Here is a 26,316-nt window from a genome sequence, read left to right as displayed (position 1 = left end):
TTTTCCTGGGGCGTGACTTGCATCACTTTTTATCTTACAAGAGATAAAACAGAAGCTAGCAGAGAAACGGGGACCTCATACCACCAAGAAAGTAGCACCAGGAGCAGAGCACTTCCTTTGGACCCAGAATTCCTGCACAGAGAAGCTCTTAGACCAGGGGAAGATTGTTCACAAGGACCTTCCTCCAGAACCAACAGAGAGGGCTTTCCTCTGGAGTTGGTGCCCTGATTTCGGACTTCTAGCCTCCTAGACTGTGAGAGAATAAATTTCTCTATGTTAAAGCCATCCACTTACGGTATTTCTGTTATAGCAGCCCTAGATGACTAAGACAGTATTTGTGTCCCCTATGTGCTTTATTGTATATATGAATATATAGGGATGCATACCCTTGTATATACACCTGCATATAGATACATCTACATACCCCACCTATATACACATATATACATACCTATACACTTGTATGCATACATACATACACATGTATCCATACTCCTATTATTTAGCTGTTGTTGCAAAGTTGTATATATCCTAGCGTTTATCAAAAAATGTCCTTTTTTCTGGCATACTTCTTAGTGACATCATTTACTTTGGTCAAACTGTGTATACTTCACCCACATTTGGTGTTATATTTCCTGTACCCAAAAATAACAAGTGTCTCCTATCTAGAGAGTGAATGCTTCTCCCTACTCCTATCCCTGGTACTACCAGTGAGCATTGGTTTCAGTATGTATACCTACTCTTGTCTTGTTATAATAGTGAGATCATACAATATTTGTCCTTTTGTGATTAACTTATTTCACTCAGCATAATTTCCTCCAGTTTCATCCATGTTATATTTTCAGAACTCATCATTATTCTTTATGGCTGCATAGTATTCCATTGTATGTATGTACCACATTTCGTTTATTCATTCATCCGTTGACAGGCACTTAGGTTGTTTCCATCTTTTTGCTACTGTGAATAGTGCTGCAATGAACGTAAGTGTGCATATGTCTGATTGTGACTTTAGTATTTACCTAGCAGTGGGAGTGCTGTATCATAAGGTAGTTCTAGTTCTATTTCTATTTTTTTAAGAAACTGCCATACCATTTTCCATAGTGGTTGTACCATTTTACAATCCCACCAGCAGTGGATAAGGGTTTGAATATCCCTGCAACCTTATCAGCTTTTGTTTTGTTTTGTTTTGTTTAATCAGTGCCATTTTTGCAGGGGTGAGATGGTATCTCATTGTAGTTTTGATTTGCATCTCTCTTATGGCTAATGATCGTGAGCATTTTCTCATGTATCTGTTGGCCACTTGAATGTCCTCCTGTGAAATGTCCATTTATGTCCTCTGCCCATTTTTAAATTGGATTGTTTGTGTTTTTGTCTTTGAATTGTTAAAGTTTTCTATATTTTTTAGAGATTAGACCCTTATCAGATATGTCATTCTCAAAGGTTTTTTTCCCCAGTCTGTAAAAAAAAAAAGTAAGTTGTCTTTTTCACTCTTTTGATGAGCACAAATATTTAATTTTTAGGAGGCCCAGTTATCTAATTTGACTTCTGCTGTTCATGCATTAAGTTATGTTTTGTTTTAAATTAGGCCCTATAGTTTTGTCCCTGTGTTTTCTTCCAAGAACTTTATAGTTTTAGCTTTAACATTTAGGTTTTTGATTCATTTTGAGTTAGTTTTTGAGTCTGATGTGAGGTATGGGTCCTGTTTAATTTTTCTCTATGTGGATATCCAATTTTGCCAGCACTATTTATTAAAGCGACAGTTTCTTCCCCATTGAGTGAACTTTGACCCCGTATCAAAAATCAGTTGCCCATAGATTGATGGATTTTTTTCTGGGTTCTTTATTCTGTTCTACTGGTCTGTGTGTCTGTCATTGAACCAGTACCAGGCTGTTTTGATACTGTGGCTGTATGGTATGTTGTGAGATCAGGGAGCATGAAACCTAGTTTGTTCTCTTCCGTAATGCTTTGGCTTTCCATATAAAGTTGGTGATTAGTTTTTCCATTTCAGTAAAGAATGTTTTTGGAATTTGGATTGGGATTGCATGGTATCTATAGATCACTTTGGGTAGTATTGACATTTTCACACCATTAAGTCTTCCAGTCCATGAGCAAGGAATACATACATTTTCAATGGCATGTAAATTTGTATAACCACTTTAGAAATCAATTTGTCTCTAATGCACTCGAAGCCATAAAAATGCATATACCTTTAATATATGTACTTCCGAGAATTTTCTCCAAGGATATCATTCAGCAAACTTTTAAGCCATTTCTACATTGTAAACATCATGCTAAGCATTGGAGTTACAGAAATGTAGAGGAGACACACAGATATACTCATGAAGATGTTATCAAGTCATGTGGTTGGAGGTTAGAATTTATCTAGGGGAATATTGAGAAATGAAGCTGAAAAACAAACCGGATTATAGAATGCTTTATGTACTAGGCCAAGAAATTTGGAATTGATCATGAAGGTGAAGGGAGTTTTTGGAGGAGAAGAGTGGGAAACAATCAGATTTACATTTAAGAAAGGTTGTCTGGATTTGTGGAGGTTCAAATGGAGGACAGCAAGTTTGAGTTCGGAGAAGAGCTGGAAGACTACTGAGGTAGTCCAGGAAAGAAAGTGAGAGGTTTGAAACAAGGCAGTAGCAGACGTTATAGAGGAGGAATAGAATTAAGGTATGCTTTAAAAAGTTTTTAAAAAGTAGATTAGACAAGAAAAGAGGCTGTATGATACATAGTTATTTGTGATGATAACATATTTAAAACAACATAAATGTACAACAATTGCAGGACTAAATTGGGAGAAGGAGAGGTGCAGAGGAGGTGGGGTAGCTTGGGCTGTGGTTTTAGTTATTATGTGATACTTACCCAATCCTACAACCCACAGTATTTTGGGGAGTTTAGGATGTTAAGTGTATAAAAAGTACCTTCCTTTGAATAAGTCTTTTACAGTGATTCTTATGGAAATACCTTCCTTTTACAGTATAGCTGTATAAAAAAACAAAAATTTAAGCAGCCATTTAATATTTTAACTTGAATACATATTTCGAAAATATGCAGCATTCTTTATAACTCAGCTGGTAAAAATTATATATACATATATTTTTTTTTACAGGTAACTTTGATTAAATTCGAGAACATATAGTTGACAAAACATTACAAACGTTACATTTGTGATTTTTCAGATGCATTGAACAGAATTATATCTCCCTAAGGCACTTTTTGTCCTGCATGCTTCGCACCTGAGGTGAAGCGACTCGCCTTCTTGCCCTCACCTTCCCTACACGCACGCACACACACACACACACAATGCTGCCCCTGTGTACCCTGGAAAAAGCTTCCCTTTCCTCCACTGCCATGTTATGACTTTCAGTTGCTGGCCATCTTTTTCAAGTCTGGCTTCTACTAATAAAGTCCTCTGTTAAGGAAGAACAAGATAAATCTTGAGCTGTTTCTGTGCTGGCAAAGAATCAGGTTTCCTTCCCTTTTTGCTTAATTTTTATAAATCCTCCAAAAGGAAAAAAAAATAAAAACCTCTAAGTAAAAATATCATGTGTTTGAATATGTGTGGGTACGTTTGTGTTGAGGTGGTGCCAAATTACATAATAAATCCAAGGTGAAATGAATTATGGCTAATGGCATAAAGGTGGTTAAATAGCAATGTAACTGAAAAAGAATATCCCCCCTTAGCAAAGGTTCTAACAACCATAAAGTTTAAGTAAATTGATTGTATTAAAACATACAATACAGTCAATTGTATGTTTTAACACATATAATATTTACACTGAACCACTGTGGTGGTGGTGGTGGTGTGTGCTGTTGAGGAGATTCTGACCCACAGTGACCCCATGTGACAGAGTAGAACTGTCCCATAGGGTTTTCTAGGCTGTAATCTTAATGGGAGCAAATTGCCAGGTCTTTTATCCTGGAGCGGCTCATGGGTTCTAACGGCCAACCTTCTTGCCAGCCTTCGGTTGGCAGCTGAGCACTTAATCATTGTGTCACCAGGGCTCCTTCAGAAGCGTTGTAGAATCCTGAAATGAACACATTTTGAATTAACAAATTATGTATAGCATAATTTTTTGGTCAGTGTATTGCTTGTATCCTGTATTACCACGATTAATCAATTTATGGCATATAAAAAAAAGCTTGATTCAGTCTCTTAAAGAGGATTTTGAGCCTCTACTTTATGGAAAAAAATTTAAAAAAAAAAATAGGCTGTTTATTCTCAAAAGGGAACTAGGTGTGTCCTACAGTCTGTAACTTCAGTGCAATATCTTATATGTCTACGCCTAATGATGAGGCTCTGAATACTGATAAAGTGATAACTGATATGCAAGATGACCATTTTTTAAAATTAAAAACAAATATTGTGATAAAATTGATAGTTATTTAGTAATGACAGTTGAAACTTAACTACATGAAACTGGAAAATCAATTAAGCACATCCATATATTGTATTTAAAGAAAGCTAAATTTTATATAATTTCAAACAAATGGATGACTAGGATAACCAAAATGTTCATTTTCTTTGGCAGCTTTCTGGATAAACAGATTACTATGCATGGTTTTCCTGTTGTTCTTTTTGGAACCGATAAATAAATCATTAACTTTGTAAATAACTATTTTCCCAATCGTTCCAGTTATATTGCTATTTATTGAATATAGCTTTCATAATGTTGATTCACAGAATCCATTGAAGTGTTTAATTCATCTGCTTTCTACTACTAATATATAACCTTTCCTTTTCCTATGTACATGCCTAAGATGGTATCTTGCTAGTTAAGTATTCAAGTATCTATATGATGAATGAAAAGATATGCAGTCTCTTTATCTGAGCTCATGGCTTATGAAAAGTAGTTTTTTTCTAGGGAAAGGTGAGATATGTCTGGAGCTCTAATATCAAATCACAATTTTTTACATAAAGCCTCTGCCAATCATGTGCGAACATATAAATAATTATTCCACAAAACATCATTACGTCATTAGTATCCGGCTGTTAAATTCATCAGCACTGACACTCATCCACTAAAGACATAAACCATTGTCCTTAATGCTACTATCAGAGATATGAAAATCCATCTAGAGAAAAATTTAGAAGAAGAGCGCCAAATATTACTGCAGCAACAAAAAATATGTCGAAATCGTGCACGTAAATATTTTGTGGAGTCAAACCGAAGAAAAAAGTAAGTAACCATATTCTGTTCAGAAGTGTAGAATTTTCAAAAACATTGTAAATTAATAATTTCTCTGCTTGGTAGCATTTTATGAACTTAAATAATGACAATGCTTTATGTATAAAATACTGATTAAGATCCTTGTGGCTTTCTAAATTTTATTATTGTTTTTTTACCTAAAGCACAAGGATGGTGGTGTATTGTCTAGTTCACTGACTGTGACCATAATGTCTTTTCGCGTCATAGAACTGTTTTTATGAGGTCGTATATACTTCTGGAAACCCTGGTGGCATAGTGGTTAAGTGCCATGGCTGCTAACCAAAAGGTCAGCAGTTCAGATCCACCAGACACTCCTTGGAAACTCTATGGGGCAGTTCTACTCTGACCTTTAGGGTCGCTATGAGTCGGAATTGACGTTTGGTTTATATGCTTCTTAAAATGAATATAAAATGTGTTATCTTTTTTCTGTAGCATTTTATGATGAATTAAAAGCTTGCTAGTTGGTATTTAGCTTCTAATGGTATCTTAATCATCCAGTGCTGCTGTAACCGAAATACCACAAGTGGATGGTTTTAACAAAGAGAAGTTTATTCTTTAACAGTCTAGTAGGCTACAAGTCCAAATTCAGGTCTTCAGCTCCAGGGGAAAGCTTTCTCTCTCTGTTGGCTCTAGAGGAAGGTCCTTGTAATCAATCTTCCCTTGGTCTGGGAGCAGCATCCCAGCGCAGGAACCTCAGGTCCAAAGGACACTCTCTGCTCCCTGCACTGTTTTCTTGGTGGTGTGAGGTCCCCATTCTCTGCTTGCTTCCCTTTCCTTCTATCTCATGAGAGATAAAAGATGGTGCAGGCCACACCCCAGGGAGACTCCCTTTAGGGATGTGACCTGGGTAACGGTGCTATTACAATCCCACCCTAATCCTCCCTAATTACAACCACATAATGAAGGACAGCCACAGAATCCTGGGAATCGTGGTCTAACCAAGTCGACACATATTTTGGAGGGACACAATTCAATCCATGACAAATGGAATGCACTGTGATTTTGATTTATTATTCACTTCAATATTATTTGTCTGTATGTGCTACCTTCATTCATCCAATCAGAAAAATGGGGAGGAATATTAATAATAGAGTAAATGTGAGAAAAAGAAAAAAAGCTTTCCATGGAAACTGGAACCCAAAATAAAATAGAAATACAAACCACGCAATCACTGCTTATCATTTTTAAAGATTTTTTTAATTATTAGATTTTTTTATTTTGAGACAGTGATTTTGGCATTTTTTACTGTTGGTTTTTCTGCCTTGTCATTTCTTTAGTACATGAAGAACAGAAAACCCCTAGAGTTTACTAACTACATCATTGGCATATGTTGCAAACAAATCCCATTTGGCAAATATAAAATTGTTTCCCTGTATTTTTTTCTGGTGTTATATGTTTCTTTATATTACCCTTTCATTGTTTTCATGTAGTTGAAATTCTTTAATGAAACTTATTTTTTAGTTTTTGTTTTTCATGTATTTGTTTTTGTTTTACTCTTACCTTTTATCTCCTGAAGGGAACTATGAAAGGCACAAAATAGGTGTTCAGTAAATAAAGATGAATAATTATATGTTGAAGGGCTTTGGAGTCAGAGATCTAGGTTTAAATCCTAGCTTGGTTTTTGTGAATTACAGCAAGTTACATAGTCTCTTTCAGCTTCAGTTTTTCTCAATTATGATTGGAATTAATAACATCTAGTTCAAGAGTTTGTTATATAGAGCAAAGGTAATGAAGAGGAATATTTGAGAACATACGTAAAAATATCACAGTGTTTGGCACAAGTAATTCTTGCTTATTAAGTTTATTTTATTGATTAATAAATTAATGTTTGTCAATATTTTCCAGTAATTGAATTGCTTTGTGAAATAGAAGGCTTGCATATATACTTTGACATTTTTAGTATTGTGTCCCCAGTACTTCTCAAAGTAAAATGCTTCTATGTGCTCTTATTTCCGTTAATTGCTTAAAATCATGCATGTTTTCATTTTCTTCTTATTTACTACTTTATTGCATTTATTTTTGGTTGAGGTTTTTTTTTTTTTCTTGCATTCTGTGCTTTTATTATATTCTCAAGTTTTCCACTTTCTCAGTAGCTATTCAGTAAGCCTCCTCTTTCCCTCCAAAGGCCTCCCTTTATCCTCCCACTCCAACAGGCACAAGTGGCACTGTGTTTTTGAGTTAGAGCTACAGTTTCTTGCCTCCCATGTTGTCCCTTCTTCTGTTTGACCCCATTAGTTTTCCAGAGCACATCCTCAGGTAACTTCCTAATATGCTGCTTTGTGTTGTTGTCATTAGCTATTGTCAAGCCAGTTCCAACCCAGGGCAACCTCTTGTGTGCAGAATAGATCTGCTCTGTGTGGTTTTCAGTGGCTGAGTTTTTGGAAGTAGATCACCAGGCCTTTCTTCCAGTTTTAGTATACACACAAACATAAAGGAAGTAAATGGCCTTAATTCTTATATGCCCTTCAGTCTACTGCTCAAAACTATATTTGGTAAATACGCAAGCAGACAGTTATTCTCGCAACAAGCGTAGCTTATTGAATACCACTGATTCAGCATTATGTCAGAAGAATTTATTTGTTTAATCCATTCTACAATTAACATTTAGAAAATGGGAATAATATAATTTAACGTAAATTCATGAGGAAAAGAAATTTAAGTAAGTTTTTAAGAGTTCAAAGAGAGTCTTTAGATAGTTTGAAACAGTATAATGTAAACTAAGCTACAGTGAAACCTGTGAGAGCCGATACTTGATGGGACTGCCTTATTTTTCTAGGTCTCGCAAGTTTTCCAGCTTTGACAAGTGTGTGGTCTTACCACTTTTCTATCGTTTGTTTTAGTGGAAAATATTTGACTTTTCCTTCTCTGATAGGTTTCCACCTTATACAGGTTCTGGCTTTCATAAGTTTTAGTGTATGACCTGAGCATGTTAACATTTTCAGGTAGCCAGCTTCTTCTGCTCCACATTTGGGATATATGAGGCAAAAAGAAAGCCCAGGGAACTTACCGTGTCATTCCTCAGGTCCAGAGGTCCCTAGCCAGCCTGCCTCCTTCTCTCCACCTTTTAGAGTCTTCTTGTGTTTGTGTTATATATAATATCCAGAGTTTTTAGTTGTACTTAGTGGGAGGAATAGCAAAAAGTGTCTACTCCGACATCTCGGAAGCAGAAGTTGTTTCTTTTTGATGTTAGTGCACCTACTCCTCAATTATCGACTATCTTGTTATCTGACAATTCACATTTACAACAGTAGTAAAAATCTGCTATCCTACTATTTTGCACATTAATGACGTACACCTGGCGGTGTATGCTGTGGTGCGTGCGAGGCGATAGTAACGCTGGCTATAGTGGTTAAGGTTATGTGTCAACATGGCTGGGCCATGATTCTTAGTGCTTTGGCAGTTATGTAATAATGTAATTTGGCAGTTACATAATAACATAATTTGGCAGTTATATAATGATGTAGTCATCCTCCATTTTGGGATCCAATGTGGCCATCCTCCATTTTCACATAATACCAATTTTTACATAATGACCTTGTCTGTGGAACCTAACCTTTCTTTTTTGAGATTTCTACAGAGAATTATATTAGAACTAAATCTGAGAATAAATGGGCTGTTCCAGCTACCATTTTTGAACGTTTTGATCAAAGATTCTATATAATCCTGATCAAAAGGGAAAAAATGCAGAAAAGAATTCCAGATTCTCATGGAGTTGAGACATTCTGAAGCCACTGAAGTTAGATGAATCCCCTCAAACTGTTGCCCTGAGATAATCTTTAAACCTTAAACCAAAAATATCCTTTGATGTCTTCTTTAAACCAAACAATAAAAAAACAATAGGTTAGCTTAATTAGTAAAGAATGTTTGCCTTGAGCATCATGCTTTTTTGAAGAACTGTCTATAGGGGACCAAATCAACAGCAGCAACTCAAAAGGTCAGATAGGAAGCTTAGGGGACAGTGAGTTTGTTACTGGGGGAGGAATAATTCAGAAAAGGAGGGTGTGGATGGTTACACAACTCAGAATGTAATCAGGGCCACAGAATTGTACATGTCGAAATTCTTGGATTGGTGTATGTTTTTTTGGATATACTTTCAACAACAATGAAAAATAATAATATATGGACTGTGCATAAGGACTTATGAGACTTTTATGATTAAAATTTATGAACTTTAGTTAATTGTTATTGGCATGTTTATTTGGCTGACACCTCCGCCTTTGGAAAAGTGAGGTACTACTATATTTTTTCTTTGTATTGTGAATATTGCTAATTCTTTCTGGTAACTCAGAATATAGATCTTTGTTGATTGGGTATTTTCCCCTCATATAATGTTTTTGGGTCATTTTTTACTTTTCATTTGTTTTCTTTTTCAGTCAAGTGAAAAACAATCAGTTGGAAAATATTCAGGTCTAGATTTTAGGGATTTCAATTAATTTTCAGTCCTGGCAAGTATGAGATTAGTAACTTTAGACACACATATGTTTCTTTGCCAAGCAATGAAAACTCACAGTATAGTCTTGTGTTTACTTTTATTTCTTATAGGCTGTTGGGATTATTGTTTGTTAAAAATGTTATATGTTCTATTCCTAAAAACTATTTCTTCTCCCCTGTATTTTTTATTTGAAAGTGATACTTTGTTGGCTATTTCTCAATTTTTTTAATTTCTAATTATCTTGAGCTGTGTTTGTGTTTCAAACTTAAGTTTGATCATATCTATAGAAAGTTGTAGCTACCTAAATCTGAAATATGATTCCATCCAGAAAAAAAGAAATGCATCACAAAAGGCAGGTGCTCCAGTGCTGTCTATGTCTTCCATGACCTCAAGTACTCTCAGTACCACTGCTTAGGTGTCATTGTTAAAGAAAGTTGTTGCCATGATGATTATTTGTTCACTATTTAAGAGTATTTCAACGGAAGAACATGATATCCCATAGCTGTTGAGTTCTGGGAAACCAGCACAAACAGTTTGGCATATGGCCATCAATTGATGAGGTGGCACACTTTGAACCAAGGTGCTCTCCATGTTCCATGGGGCAGAATTGCACATGTAAGTAGACCCTTCAAAAGTGGCTCAGGCAGACTATGTTTCCTCTGTAAAAGGGGCTAATTCCAGAGTTAATGGAAAGCAGCAACACACTTTTCCAACTCCAAGTTCTGCAATGGTAGAGGAACTTACCAGTTTTGACCACCAGTTCCTTCTGTTCCCACAGGACTTACCAGAGTGCCTGGTACATAGTAGCATAAAAGGAACTCAGTAACTAGTCATTAAACAAGTAAAGGAAAAATCATATTAACCATTGCTAAAATAGCTTACTAAGACTTATGGGGCCTATTATTGAATTCAGGAGTGAAAACTTCTGCTTGTTGGTTCTATTCCATCCCTGGTTCAATTTGATTCAGACTAACATAGGCTTTATTTCCTGTGGTCCTGGCAAGTGCCGTATGAAACTATTAGTACTTTTCTCTGTGCATTTTAGCCCTGAGAATGGGGCCAATGTGGAACAGTATGAAATATCGGTGATGATAATTTGCTATCAAAATGACTTCCTGATTATAACAAGGAGGATACCACCTCTTAGGTTCAGAAATACATCTGTCATTCCCCGTTGGCAAACGTTGTTAAACTGGTGATATCCTCTCAATTTCTCAAACATGCTAAGTCCCTTCTCTGGTCCCCCACCCACGCGCGTGCGCGCACACACACACACCCCCATACACACACACACACACACCCCTCCAGGCCTTTGCATGCTATTTCTTGTGCCTACAGCATTCTTTTCACCATTCTTTGTATGACTGGTCTCTATTCTGAACATGTTGGCTTAAATGCCATGTCTCCTGAGAAATATTCCCTGTTTACCTTATCTAAACTAGGTTCCCCTGGCTCATATTAGAGTTTCTTAACTTCATAGCATCTTATGACAATTAACAATTCTTTGTTGACTTGGTTTTTGTTAGTTTGTCCCACTAGATTATAAATAACTATATGGACCATGTTTATTTTACCTACTGTTATGTCCCCAGCAGATAAATCATTCCATCAAAATAATAGATAAATGCTTTCAAAAGTGTTCTGATCATATTTGAAGTTGAAATATGATCAAGCATTCATTCAGCAATTATTAAGCATCTTCCAGGTACAAAGCTTTGTGTTAAGCCAAGGAATTTCAGAAGTTAAAATTTCAATTCTTACACTCTATGAACTTAGAGTCTGATGGGGGAAGACTGACCAAATGTAATTCATTCTCTTACTCAACAAATCTACCGAGTGCCTACCATTTTCCAAGCACTACGCTGTGTGCTGACACAGACGCTGTCCTTAGGGCACTTAGAATCTAATAAACAATACATAAATAATTACAATTTAATGAGATGAATACTATGATAAAGTTAGGCTTATTGTTCCATGAGAGGACAAATTTGTGTTATGTGTGGGTGTTGCGGGTGGGGGTGCTTTGACAGAAAAGAGAAAAATTACAAAAATGCTGTTATCTAGTGTATAGGTATAGATACAGGCACCTAACAACAACATCATATAATAGGGTGGTTACAAACCAGGCAAGGGCAGACTGCCTAGTTTAGAATTCCAGTTCTTTCACTTTGTGGTTATGTGACACTGAATGAATTACTTAGCCTTTTTAAGATTCAGTTTTTTTATCTGTAAAATACGTCAGAGAGCTGTTATGGCATAAAATGAGGTAATTCTTAGCATATACAATGCCTGCCCATAGTTAGCAGTTAATGAATGTTTATTATTATTTTTCCATTTTTCACAGGTCACCTTAGATGTTGTTCTTGTTGTTGTTGTTGTTAGGTGCTATCAAGTTGGTTCTGACTCATAGCAATCCTTTGTACACAGAATGAGACACTGCCCGGTCCTGCACCATCCTCAACAGTCTTTGCTATGTTTGAGCACATTGTTGCAGCCACTGTGTCAATCCATCTCATTAAGGGTCTTCCTCTTTTTTGCTGACTCTCCACCAAGCATAATGTCCTTCTCCAGGAACTGGTCCCGCCTGATAATATATCCAAAGTATGTGAGATGAAGTGTTGCCATCCTTGCTTCTAATGAGCATTCTGGCTGTACTTTTTCCAAGACAGATTTGTTCATTCTTCTGGCAGTCCATGGTATATTGAATATTCTTCACCAACACAATAATTCAAAGGCATCAATTCTTCTTCAGTCTTCCATATTCATTGTTCAGCTTTTACATGCTTATGAGGTGACTGAAAATACCATGGCTTGGGTCAGGCACACCTTAATCCTCAAAGTGACATCTTTGCTTTTCAACACTTTAAAGAGATCTTTTATAGCAGATTTGCCCAATGCAGTACATCCTTTGATTTCTTGACTGCTGCTTCCATGGGCATTGACTGTGGCTCCAGGTAAAATGAAACCCTTGACAACTTCTATATTTTGTCCATTATTCATTATGTTGCTTATTGGTCCAGTTGTGAGGATTTTTGTTTTATGTTGAGGTGTAATCCATACTGAAGGCTGTGGTCTTTGATCTTCAAGTAAGTGCTTCAACGTTCTCTTCCCTTTCAGCAAGCAAGGTTGTGTCATCTGCATATCACAGGTTGTTAATGCGTCTTCCTCCAATCCTGATGCTGTGTTCTTCTTCATATAGTCCACCTTCTCAAGTTATTTGCTCAGCGTACAGACTGAATAAGTATGTTGAAAGGATACAACCCTGACACACACCTTTCCTGATTTTAAATTTTATATGTAGTGACATGAATTTTCCTTTGCCAGTGGCCTTTCCCCAAAGTTCCTTTCTATTTCATTCCCCAAACCAACATACTGATGATATTCCCCAAACCAACATACAAAAGTCTATCTATAAACACTTACCCACATATACAAAGCCTTTGTGAATAAAGTAAACACGGAAAACTTACACATAAAAATATTAAGACTTAAGCAATTGAAAATATGCTGTTGTGTTAGAAACTGTCCCTAGAACCTCAAAATGAGGTAAATACAGATGCAAGTAATTTTTTAGGTATGTAACAAGTTCTTTGCTTATGATTTCTATTGTCTCTATGATAAAAGATGTGAGAGTGAGGTAGAAGATGATATTGTGGAAAGTGTGAAAAGACTAGTAAATATTTGATAAATAGAATAAGAAATAAGGAGTCATCCTTGGTCCCATTAGAGCTTCTCACAAAGCTCCCCCTTCTCCCTAAAAGTCCCCCAGTTCTTCTAAAGCACTTGCTACCAGACTATACTGCTCATCACTACCTCTCCTTATTGCAGTTCTCTACAGATTCTCTGTGTCATTCCTTTAAAGTTTTAGCACCTACCTCACTGTTTTGTCTCCCTACCACTACTTCAGTGACCATTCTTGGTAATTTCAATACCTACATACACCATCCATCCAACCTACTGTCCTGTCACTTTCTTGAACTTCATTCAATGGTGCCTTATCTCACCTACTCACTCCCTTAGACATTTCCTGGACTTTTTTTTTTTTTTTTTTATCAGTTACTCCTCCATCTCCAAATTCCAGTTTCAGGCATCTCAATCTCTGATCTGGACTCCATTTTCTTTTCTATTGGTCTGTTTGTCTAACCTTATACCAATACTACATTGTCTTGATTATTGTAGCATTATGGCAGTAGTTCTAAACAGCGATACTATTAACTTTTTGGGTGAGTAATTCTTTGTTGAGGGACGGGGGGCTCTATCCTGAACATTGTAGGATGTTTAGCAGCATCCCTAGCCTCTACCCACTAGATGCCAGTAGCACCTCCCAGTCATGGCAATCAAAAATGTCTCCAGAAATGAAGAAAACTAAAGATACAAGGGAAAGATTAGTCCAAAGGACTAATGGACCACAACTACCACAGCCTCCACCAGACTGAGTCCAGTACAACAAGATGGTACCCAGCTACCACCACTGACTGCTCTGACAGGGATCACAATAGAGGGTCCTGGACAGAGCCGGAGAAAAATGTAGAACAAAATTCTAACTCAGACATAAAGACCAGACTTGCTGGCCTGACAGAGACTGGAGAAACCCTGGGAGAGCGGCCCCCGGACACCCTTTCAGCTCAGTAATGAGGTCACTCCTGAGGTTCACCCTTCAGCCAAAGATTGAACAGGCCCATGGAACAAAACAAGACTACAGGGGCTCATCAGCCCTGGGACAGGGACTGGAAGGCAGGAGGGAACAAGAAAACTGGTATTAGGGAACCCAGGGTTGAGAAGGGAGAGTGTTGACATGTCGTGGGATTGTTAACCACTGTCATAGAACAATGTGTGTATTAACTGTTTGATGAGAAACTAGTTTGTTCTGTAAACCTTCATCTAAAGTACAATTTAAAAAAAAAAAAAAAAAGGCAATAAGATGATAGAAGGGACTTGAAAAAAAAATGTCTCTAGACATTACTAGATGTCCACTGAGGGAAAGGGGGGGAGACTTGCCCTCAGCTGAGAACTACTGCTTTATAGTAAGCTTGGAAATAAGGTAGTGAGTGTCCTCCAATTTTGTTTATCTTCAAGATTGTTTTGTCTATTCTAAGTACTTATTTTTCCATATAAATAAACCTAATTGGGTTTTGAGTAGAATTGTCATGAATCTATAGATCAGTATGGGAAGAACTGATATCATAACAATATTGAGTCTTACAATTTATGAAATTCATGAACATGGCATACCTCTCCTTTTTTTAAACTTCTTTAATTTTTCCCAGCATCATTTTCTTGTTTTCAATGTAGAGGTCCTCAATGTCTTTTATAAATTTACTCCTAAGTGTTTTGTATTTTGTGATGCTATTGTAAATGCCACTTCTGTATTCTGAAAAAGTTTGTATATGATTATTGTCTCTCCTTGAAATGTTTGACAGAAAATACTAGTAAAATATCTGAACCTTGATTTTCATTGTGTCAAGCTTTTAATTACAAATTAAATTGTATTAGTAAATATAGAGTTCCTTATAATTTTTTTTTCTTCTCTGTCAGTTTTGGTAAATTTTGTCTTTCAAGAAATGGTCCATTTTATCTAAATTGTTTAATTTATTGACATAAAGTTGTTTATAATCCTGTTGCCACTGAGTCAATTCCAACTCATAGCAACCCTACAGGACAGAGTAGAACTGCCCCGTAGGGTTTCCAAGGCTGTAATCTTTGAGGAAGCAGACTACCTGCCACATCTTTCTCCCTCAGAGCAGCTGGTAGGTTCAAAGTACCGACTTTTACGTTAGCAGCTGAGCACTTAACCACTGTGCTACCAGGGTTCCTTCTGTTTTATAATAGTCTCCTATTCCTATTATTCTTTTAATGTCTGTGGTATTGCTAATGATATCTTCTCTTTCACTCATAATATTGATAATTTGTGTTTGCCCTTTTTTTCCCATCATTCTTGCTAAGAGTTTATCAGTTTTATTAATATCTTCTTGTCTGTAAATTATCTCTACTTTTAATTTACTATTTCATTGGTTTCTTCTCTTGTCGGTTTTTGTTTTTTTTTTTTTTTTCCTTTCTTCTTACCTTAGGATGAATTTGCTCTTCCCTAGCTTCTTAAAGTGGAAACCAAAATAATTGACTTTAAACCTTTTTCCTTTTCTGATACAAGCATTTAAGATTATAATTTTTCCTCTAAACACTCTTTTAACTGCATTTAACAAATTTTGATAGGCTGTATTTTTCATTTTTATGTAGTTCAAATGTTTTCTTATTTCCTTTTTGATTTCTTCTTTGACCCATGGCTTATTTAGAAATATGTTTCTTCAATTACCAGCCACTTGGAGCTTTTTTAAGATATCTTAACAGATTTCTAATTTAATTGTATTTGTAAAATGGTGTATTTCACAGCACATATTCTGTAAGTTTTAATCTTATGAAATTCATTGACATTTATTTAATGACCAAACGTAAGACTTATTATGGTATACTTGAAAAGAATGTTCATTACAGTCATTGGGTATAAATAATTGTTGTTCTATAAATATGAATTATGTCAATGATGATAGTGTTTTTCCAATCTTCTGTATTCTTATTAATTTTTTTGGTCTGGCTGTTCTATAAATTACGAAGAGAGAGGTGTTAAAATCTACAACTATGATTGCGGATTTGTCACTTTTTCCCTTTAATAAACTTTTATTAGATACATACCTGATTTTTATATCTTCCAGACGAATTGACCTTTCAATTCTACTCAAATCTCAGTTAGGTTTATTTATATGGAAAAACAGTTACATAGAACAGGTAAAACAATCTTGAAGAAAAACAAAATTGGAGGATGCACACTACCTTATTTTAAAACTTACTATAAAGCATAGGAAACCCTGGTGGCACAGTGGTTAAGAGCTTGGCTGCTAACTAAAAGTTGGCAGTTCAGATCTACTAGGTGCTCCTTGGAAACCCTAGGGGGCAGTTCTATTCTGTCCTATAGGGTCGCTATGAGTTGGAATCGACTCAACGGCAATGGGTTAGGTTAGGTTATAGAGCATAAGCATAAGAAACTTGTTTGGCTATATTAATATCAGCCAAAGTAGACCTTAAGACAGGGAGCATTACCTTACTTTCAGTCTAACAACTTAACCTACCACAACTTCATATACATCATGACAGACTAAAAGAAAGCATAAGACCCTCAGTCAGAGACAAATTGAGACACTTAGTACAAAAATATATATATATAAAATACATCAATAAGTTTTATACTGATTACATGTTGAAAGGATATTTTTGATATATCCAGTTAAATAAAATGTATTATTAAATTATTTTTACCTTCTTTTAATATGACTATTAGAAAATTTAAAATTACATAGCTCACATTTTATTTCTAACGGACAGTGCCGCTGCAATGTCTCTGTAAGGAGGGGCTTAGAGGGAGAAATTAGTTTGAAAGAAGAAAATTAAAGCTGCATTTGCATTGTATATTACTTAATATTGAGGACACATGCTTGATATCAAAAACTTTGTGAGATTCTTAAAGGAGATTACTTTGGGAAGTAAAAAATTTCTTCCCCGCCTGTGGCACCACCACTACCTCCTGTGTATTAGTTATCTAGTGCTGCTATAACATTCTTTTGACCATCTGAGTGGCAACTCCACTCTTTGAGACTCCAGAAGTCGTGGCCCTATCCTTTGAGAGTGGGGTAGCTCTGCTTCCTGTGTTCCTTGTCTCTTCAACTTCTGCTTCCTGGTTCCTTGGCCTCTAAGCCTTCAGGCCTCTCCCCCTGCATCTGCCCTGCTGGGGCAAGTGTTCCAAAGTTCTTTAGCTCCACCAATCAGTGCCTGGAGGCACCCCACTCCACCAGTAAACTTCAGCCAGAAGGCACTCAGCTCTCCCACTCCATGGGTCAGCTGCTGCTGCGTCTCGCCGTCTGCACCGTCTCCAGCGTAACAGCTCTCCTCATCTCCTTCTGAATTCTCACCAGAATTGTCTTTGATGTTCATAATCCCACCAACAGTCTTTTCAGGGCAATCTAGGCTTTTACTACTAGGCACTTTAAAACTCTTCCAGCCTCTATCCATTCAGTTTTAAAACCACTTCCACATTTTATGTATCTGTTAGAGCAGCACCTCACTCTTCAGTACCAAATTCTGTCTTAGTGACCTAGTGCTGTTATAAAAGAACCGCCACAGGTGGATGGCTTAAACAAGCAGAAGCGTATTCTCTCACAGTCTAGTGGGCCGGGAGTCCAAATTAAGGGAGCCAGCTCCAGGGGAAGTCTTTCTATCTCTGTCAGCGATGGAGGACGGTCCTTGTCATCAGTCTTCCCTTGGTCTAGGAGCTTCTCTGCACAGAGACTGTGGGTCCAAAAGACGTGCTCTGCTTCCGGCACTACTTTCTTGATGGTATGAGGTCTTTATGTCTCTCACTTGCTTCTCCCTTTTATATCTCAAAAGAGATTGATTTAAGACACAACCTAATCTTGTAGATTGAGTTCTGCCTCATTAACAGCTAATCCCACCTCATTAATATCATAGAGGTAGGGTTTACAACACATAGGAAAATCACATCAGATCACAAAATGATGGACAATAACACAATACTCAGAATCATGGCCTAGCCAAGTTGACACACGTTTTGGGGGGACACAATCAATCCATAACACGCCTGCATCCTTCAGGTTGGACCATCAGATCTCAGCCCTATACCCTAGAAGTATAGTTCCCTAAATCCATGTTATTTAGATTTAAATAATGCTCTAGGGAGTGGAGGTCTCCAGAAGGATGGTGTGTAGTAACCTGTGACACTCCAAACCTCAAAGAGTTTTTGCCCCCTGCCCCCAACGTTATCCATTAGATAGGTTCCCTTGGAGGTTTCTCCACCACACGTACCCTTTAATTTTTTTCATGTACAGCCAGTAATTATCGAATCACAGGCACACACACTCACACATTTCCCAAGGACAAATTAATTTTTGAGACAGCACAGTTTAAAGTACAGAACGTAAACCCAAGTGCCTAGGTATAATCAGAAATAAATGAAATAAACAGGTATAAGAAAAAGAGGGAGTTGTAGGGACTATGGCCAGTATTTGTACCCAAGTATGAATAAAAGTCTGGGATTGTTAAATCTCCAGATTTTCAAGAGAATTTCTATGTTGAAGTTTTTAAAACTTATTGCCTAATTCTGTTATGTACTTTACATTTTAAATATAGAGCCTTTGAAGAAAAACGAAAAGAACAAGAAGAAAGAGAACACCAACTCAGAGAACAAATACTTCAGCAAAGAAAACAGAAGTTTGAAGAAGTTACTGAAAGATTCCAACGTGCCCACATTCCTCTTTCACAGCGCAAGAGAGCAGGTGCCTTAATTTCTAGAACACTGTGAGAACAAAAATGAAAGTTATCACATTTGATTTGAGTAGATAATAAAACGATAAATTAAGAAAGTAGAAACTCAAACTAAATAGGCATGTATGTCTTTCGAGTAATAGGAATTTAACCAAATGAAAAAAATAATTTGATTTAGCTTTAATTTGGGGAATATTTTGTTGCTTCTATTAGTAAATTTTGGAACTGTTTATATTTTGTCTTTTTAAAATTGATTTAGTAAATAGTTTACTAAAAAAGAAAATTTAACATTTCATTTCAGTAACAGCATCACACTCATTCTGAATTTTTTTACTATTTGGTTTAAATTAAAATTTGAGATACTGACAAAACAAAAAGAAAGCCTACAAAGTGATACAATCCAGCCATCTAGGACCAAGAATTAATTAAGAATTTAAATATACTGATGATTGATTCATTGGCTTCAAATCTACTCTTTTTAATACCTTAAATAATAAGACAATTAACAAAAAGATGTCAAAGTTCATATAGAAAAAGGGTAGGCACCTTTAGAGTTGTTAAGGTTCTGAATTAAAGAAGTGTATCGGATATGAAGATAAGAAGTAATCAGCTCAAGAGATATAATCAACAGATATAATCAGTTACTAATTGAGAGTGGTGAAAGACAGGCTAGGAAGAGAACAGTTGCCTATAGGACTTAGCAGTGAGCTTCACACATTGTAAGCACTTATTTTTAAATAAATTATTTTGGTGTATGGTGGAAATATTAGTCAAGGTTACAAATAAGGGAGAAAAAACACTAAGTTTTTTTTTTTTTTTCTTTTCTCCATTAAGTTTTAATTGTTCCCCATGGCCCATCTAAAAGGAGAAATCCAATCAGCAATTGGAAGTACTGGTCTGAAACTCAAAAGAAAGATATGGAATAGAAATGTGGATTTATTGATATGAAATGTCAATGAATAACTAGTTTAAGAGATAAAACTGGAGGCCCAGCCTTGGGAGGGGCTCCCACACTTTCATGAGTTTCACCTCCAGAAGCCCCACTACGTTTTTACTGTGATTCTCAGGGAAAAAATCCCTTGGTGCTTCTGGGAAGGGGAGAGGAAAAGTACCATATTTTTATATGCAAGTAACACGTGTATTTTTTTACTGCAACATGTAAAAAAAATTAGCATTGCACACTTACGAAAATGCCTCACTGAGGGAGGGTGAGGTTGGCAAAAAAAAAACATATAAAGCATGATATTTGCATAAAAATACAGTAACCATCTTGATATAGTGCTCTGTTCTCCTTGACCAAATCCTGTCCTCAGGGAAAACTACTTTACCAGTGCCTAGCCAATGTGGGCTTTATCAGAGCCTGACCAACTTGGGCAAGGGGAAATACCCAGCTTCAGCCCATCTAACCTTCCATGTGAGGAGGAGAATTGCCAAACTCCAGTCCCCTTCTAGCCTTCGGTGTGAGAAAGGAGAAATACCCAACTACATCCCCCTCTAGAGTTGGATATGGGGAAAAGAAACACCCAACTCCAGGACCCTCTAGCCTTCCTGTTTCACCTACGGAGTGGGGAGTCAGGGAGCTGAGAAGCATTTGTGAAGGTCACAGGCTAACTACAAAACTGAGACCTAATCATAGGACCATAGAATGCTTCCCTAACACACCCTTTACCACCATATCAGCATCAACAGAACTTTGCAACTGAAAGAACCTTGATTACTCTTATCCAATACATCATGTTTGGCTTTCAACAAAAAATTACAAGGCGTGTTATAAGGCAAAAAAAAAAAAAAATACAGTGTGAAAAGACAGAAACAGGGCAAACATCAGCACCATACTTAAATATGGCAGAAATGTTGGAATTATCAGACCAGGAGTTTAAAATGACTATACTTAGTTTGAATCCACCAGCTGCTCCTTGGAAACCCTATGGGGTAGTTCTATTCTGTCTTATAGGGTTGCTATGAGTAGGCATTGACCCCGACAGCAATGGGTCTTGGTTTTATGATTAGTATGCTAAGAATGCTACTGGAAAAAGTGGTCACCATGCAAGAACAGATAGATGGGTTCTATTTAAGCAAGCAGATTGAAACTCTAAGAAACATTCAAAAGGAAATATAAGAGAGAAAAAAGAGGACTCAATTCTTACAGGACACTGAGTTTCCATTAAAAGTAATGGTATAATTTGGGAAAGGATGAAAGTGATTGTTGAACAATGTGATGAACATAATTAATGTTACTGAACTGTGCACATGAATATTGTTGAAATGTCAAATGTTTTATTATATATATATTTACCACAATAAAAAAATTTAAAAAAAGAAAATGTAGGAAATCAAAAACACTAACATAAATGAAGAATGCCCTTTGATGGCTCATTAGTAGACTGGACAAGGCCAAGAAAAGAATCACCTATCTTGAAGATATGCCACCTAGGAATTTTAAATGTATACTGCTAAGTGAAAGAAACCAGCCCAAAAAGCTAAATACTGTATAATTCTAGCTATAATGACATTCTGGAAAGGCAAAACTACAGAGAGTAAAAAGATCAGGTTCACGGAGAGGGGAAGCACAGGACATTTTTAGGGCAGTGAAACTATTCTATATCAAACCAAAATGGTAAGTACACATGTGACATTATACACTGTCAAAACCCATAGGAATGTACAACAAAAATTGTGATCCCTAATGTAAACTATGGACTCCAGTTAATGTATAAATATCGGTTCAATTGTAACAGATGTACCAAGGAATGGAAGATGCTAATAATAGGAGAAACTGCAGGGGAGAGAGAAGTATATATGAAAACTCTGTACTTCTGCATAATTTTTCTCTAAACCTAAAACTGCTATAAAAAAAATAAAGTCTATTTTAAAAAGTGAATGAGTAGACATATAGTTGATAAATGAAGCCATGGGAAACATAAGCTAAATAAACAAAAGGGTATAGACCACAGATTAAGAATACAACCTAAGATGGAACCTTAATGCACACTAGCATTTATTATAGGTAGAGCTAGGAAAACTAAAGTTATATTTTGAGAAGTGGTCATCAAGAAGGCAGGAGAGGGGCAGCAAACAAATAATGTATAAGAAGGCAAAAGATATGATAGTTTTAAGAAAAAGAATATAGTCAGTTACATTAAATCCCTCAGAAAGGGAGTTGCCACTCATGAGCACTGTTTAGATACAAAAAGTCAAGAGTTTTCACAAAAAAAATTACATGCATATTCATAAAATGGAATACTATGAAACTATTTTAAAAAAATAGTGATGGGGAAACTCTACATGGACTGATACAGAAGGCTCTCAGCAGAAGTAGATTTAACATGAAACTAATAAGGCTTTTTTAATAAGGCTTAAGTTTTAGGATCTCTCACTCTCTTAGCCCCTCTATTTAATTTTATACTTCTAATTTTGTATTTTTTTCTTATGAGCCCCCCATATATAAGCTTTGTACCTCATAAAAAATGGATCTGCCCCTGATCTCCAGGATGTGTTGTTAAATGTAAAAACAAGGTCCAGAACAGTGTAAAAAATACTCTGCCTTCTCTATAAGAAAGGGAAAAAATTAGACTATATATATTCATTTTTCTCATATTTGCATAAAGAAACAGTAAAAGAACACAAAATGACCAGTAAAAGCAAGACTTCCAATTGTATATCTTTTATATAGTTTTGATTTCTGAACCATATGAATATATAACAAAAAAACCAACCCAAACACAATGCCATCGATATACTACCTGTAAAAAATATTAAATTAATGTTTTAAGAAAATCCAATGCTATGTAAAACTATGCAAGGCAACTATTTATTTAGTTGTCTATTAGTCAGGTTTACCCCCAAATAAAGGGCATTAAACCAAAGGATCACCAGGTATGCATAATAGCTGACATTTTCCCTTGCTATAATTTTTTTTTTTTTATAAAGAATGGCAGTGGATTGGGTCTCAGTGAGTTCAGAAAATTGTTGGAGTGAGAATATTAGAATAAAAGAAAGGATTGGAGCTAATGGACCACATAAACCCATTAGTTTATCAAAAAGACCAGAGGGAGGGAAATAATAAACCCCTAGTACACACAGTAACCACACCAAAACCTAACTCATTGCCATCCATTCGAGGGATTCTGACTCATAGCAACCCTATAGGACAGAGTAGAACTGCCCCTTAGGGTTTCCAAGGCTGTAATCTTTATGGATACAAACTGCAACATCTTTGTCCCACACCGCAGCTGGTGGGTTCGAACCGCTGACCTTTCGGTTAGCATCCAAGCACTTTAATCATTACTCCACCAGGGCTTCTTCTAGTACACAGTAAATGCTCAAAAAAAAAAAAAGTAGGCTCAAATAGCATCTACCTCATAGGCCAAAATGAGGATTAAATTAATTAATACTTGTGAAATGCTTAAAAATAATGCCTATAACATAGTGGGTACTCCATAAATGTTAGTTTATGCCTTTATATCTTCCCCTTTTCTTCATAGGAATCTTTTTAAATTTTGTCAGAAATGTATGGGATTATGAAATCAAATTACAAAAGGATTCATATGCCAGAATGAAGAGCCTAAACATTTCTTAGTTTCTGTTTTCCAGATTTATATTCTTAAAATTAGTGATGAGAATTTTGAGGTAACTAATTTCTCTTTTGGGAATTGAATCTCTAAATTTAAAATATGTATACTATTCTAAAATATATTTTCTTGTTATAAAAATTTTATAGTAATATTTTGTCATTGACCAATTAAATTATAGGTTCAATATAAAGGTACCATTGAGGATGAGTTCATTTTATAATATTTTATCTTTTCTCCTTATTATCCCTTAGTTTTTAAAAAAACAGTTCCTCCATTAGAAGAGGCCCTAAAACAAATTCAGGGATCCAACTTAAAATCAGAATTAAATCTTCCTACGTCCCACAGACCAATAATTAACTGGAGGTAAGTAATTTATAATTAATATGCATAATTATTAACATAATGATTTTATAGCTTTCTATTTGCTAAGCATGTAGGCCTTTTCATTAGTTGCTCCTCACCTCTGTTTTACAGTTTGCTGTTTTATTTTCAGTTTAAACTGAAATACAGTAGAATGTGAATTGCTCCAAGAGTAAGGCAAAATTCTGATGTATTGTCTTGAAGTCTTTGGTATTACAAATGCTGCATATATTGCATAATTTTCCTATGGAAATTATCATCAAAATTACTACTTAAAAATATTGAAACTGGTTATTATTCATCTTTTCTGAGAAAAGAATGTTGAATTGTAGCAATGGATGTTTAGGTAAAAGGAGAAATATTATGGTAGAAGTGGGGTTTTCCTCACTGAAAGTCTTTCGTGAATGTCATGAAAGGGCTACGGCATCTCCTAGTTCCTCTCCAGGGTGGCTTAAGTGAGTCATCTAGATGCAATAGAATGAACCAGCTAACCACTGGACACCTTCTCAAGTTCTGTATTTATTTATTTATTCTAAATGTTTACTAAAGCTACTACAGGCATAGCACTAGATCCAACTCATGGTGATCGATCCCATGTGTGTCAGAATAGAATTGTGTTCCACAGGATTTTCAATGGCCAATTTTTTTGGAAATAGATCGCCAGACCTTTCTTCCAAGGCATCTTTGGGTTGACACGAACTGCCAAATTTTCAGTTAGTAGCTAAGTGCATTCATTAACTGTTTGCACAACCCAGAAGAATATAGGTACTGCCAAACCAAGCCCACTGGGAAGAGAGCTGGAGGAGTGATTATCAAAAATCTTGTTCTCCTGCCACCCTCCCACCTCCTGCTAGTTAGTGCCTTCCATTGTCTGAACTCAGCCAGAAATCAGAGGACAAGGGATCATTCCATTGCTGTGGAGCACAGAACCAATAGGTACGAAAAGTGAACCTGGAAGTACAAGGAGAGAACACCCAGCAATATGTCTATTTTTCACAACAAAGAGGTCATTGGCAGCTTTTGTCAGAGCAATATTAGTGGAGTCGGGGGGGCAGAAAACATCACAATGAGGTAAAGAGAAGTGGACAGGGAGATAGTAAAGACAAGTGTAGTGGTTGGCTGTGAAAGGAAACGAATGATTTCTCCCATTCCCGATGGAAGGAACCCTCAGGGCAGGCCACAAGTAGGTGCCGGGGCTCATCTTCGTTGCCATCCCTCTTCTTTCTTCAAGTGACAGCTAAGGTGTAAGGAAATGGGTGGGCCTACAGGACAACAGCCAGAGGGCCATCATAAGGTTTTTCCTTTAAGATGGGAGAGACCTGATCATGTTTAAATGTGGGTGTCAAGCTGATGACTAGCACAACTGCAGTCTAGAAAGGTGCCAGTACCAGCTGTCATCCGTTGATTCTGACTCATGGCAACCTCATATGTGTCTAAGAAGAACTTTGCTTCCTGGGGTTTTCATAGCTGTGGCCTGTAGAAGCAGATCACCAGGCCTTTCTTCTGAAACACTTCTGGGTAGGTTCAAACTGCCATCCTTCGGGTATTAGCCCATCACTTAACCATTTGCACCACCCAGGAACTCCATCTAGAGAAAAGTAGGGTAAAAACATGAAATGTCTTAAGTCTCTATTCTGTCCTAGACATTGATAGCTGGGTTATACATATGACTGAAGTATGATTTTCTGCCCAAGAATTGTTTGCCAATTACATTATAATAACATGTAATGGGGGCTATTACAAAATATTAGCAAAGTGATAAAGAAGCACAAAATTTGGAGATAAAATTCTTGGGGGATTTTTGGAAAAGTTTCACAAAAGAAAGGAAGATAGAAGAAAGTCTTAAAGAATTGCCTAATAAAGACACATGGTTGGGTTTCAGGCACGCATAGGGTTAGAGAGTTGTAAAAGGTGCAGGCCTGTAAGGAAATAGAACTTGCTGTTAAGAGTGGCAGGACCCTGGATGTGTTGCTGGAAGGACAGGAGATGATCTAAACGTGTAGATGAGATCTGATGTGAAAGACTTCTATAAGTAGTTGAGAGTTTATACTTTATCATATAATTAGTGAAGAGCTAATGGAGCTTTTTAAGCAAGGAGTGACATAATCCTCTTTATTATTTTAGAAAGATAAGTGGTGTGAGTGTTGGAGAATGGGATGGACGAAGAGAACTTGGAGGCAAGGAGACCAAAGAGGAAATCTGGGGGATAATCCCAGGGATAGATTACTACTGCCTAAACTAGAGCAGTACTACTTTGTATAGTGAGGAAGAATGATGAGATTTTTGAGTGACCAGATTAGGAGGATGAGAAAGAAGAAAGAATAAAAGGTAATGTCTTTTCACAATGCAGAGAAATGGCATGAAGAAGTAAGGTGTAATAATGTTGATCAAACAGAAGTATAAG

The 26,316-nt window shown here is 36.4% G+C and overlaps 1 protein-coding gene across 4 annotated transcripts in view; it reads left to right on the top strand.

Moving 5' to 3' along the window:
• CEP126 (centrosomal protein 126) overlaps window positions 1-26,316 on the top strand; it is an 84,191-nt gene that overhangs the window by 4,673 nt on the left and 53,202 nt on the right. For 2 of the 4 annotated variants that reach the window (XM_049889881.1, XM_049889882.1), the window contains exons 2-4: window positions 5,070-5,189; window positions 18,844-18,989; window positions 23,804-23,915. In XM_049889881.1, the coding sequence (XP_049745838.1) occupies window positions 5,070-5,189; window positions 18,844-18,989; window positions 23,804-23,915 (378 nt within the window). Of the gene's footprint in view, window positions 1-5,069; window positions 5,190-18,843; window positions 18,990-23,803; window positions 23,916-26,316 lie in introns of those variants that run through there. The other 2 variants (XM_049889884.1, XM_049889883.1) reach the window with 2 other exon arrangements.

Source organism: Elephas maximus, chromosome 7 (genome assembly GCF_024166365.1).
Source record: "Elephas maximus indicus isolate mEleMax1 chromosome 7, mEleMax1 primary haplotype, whole genome shotgun sequence".
In the NCBI taxonomy this organism is placed as follows: Eukaryota; Metazoa; Chordata; class Mammalia; order Proboscidea; family Elephantidae; genus Elephas; species Elephas maximus.
The sequence above is the reverse complement of the archived record's forward strand: the minus strand, read 5'-3'. Positions and strand labels throughout refer to the sequence as shown.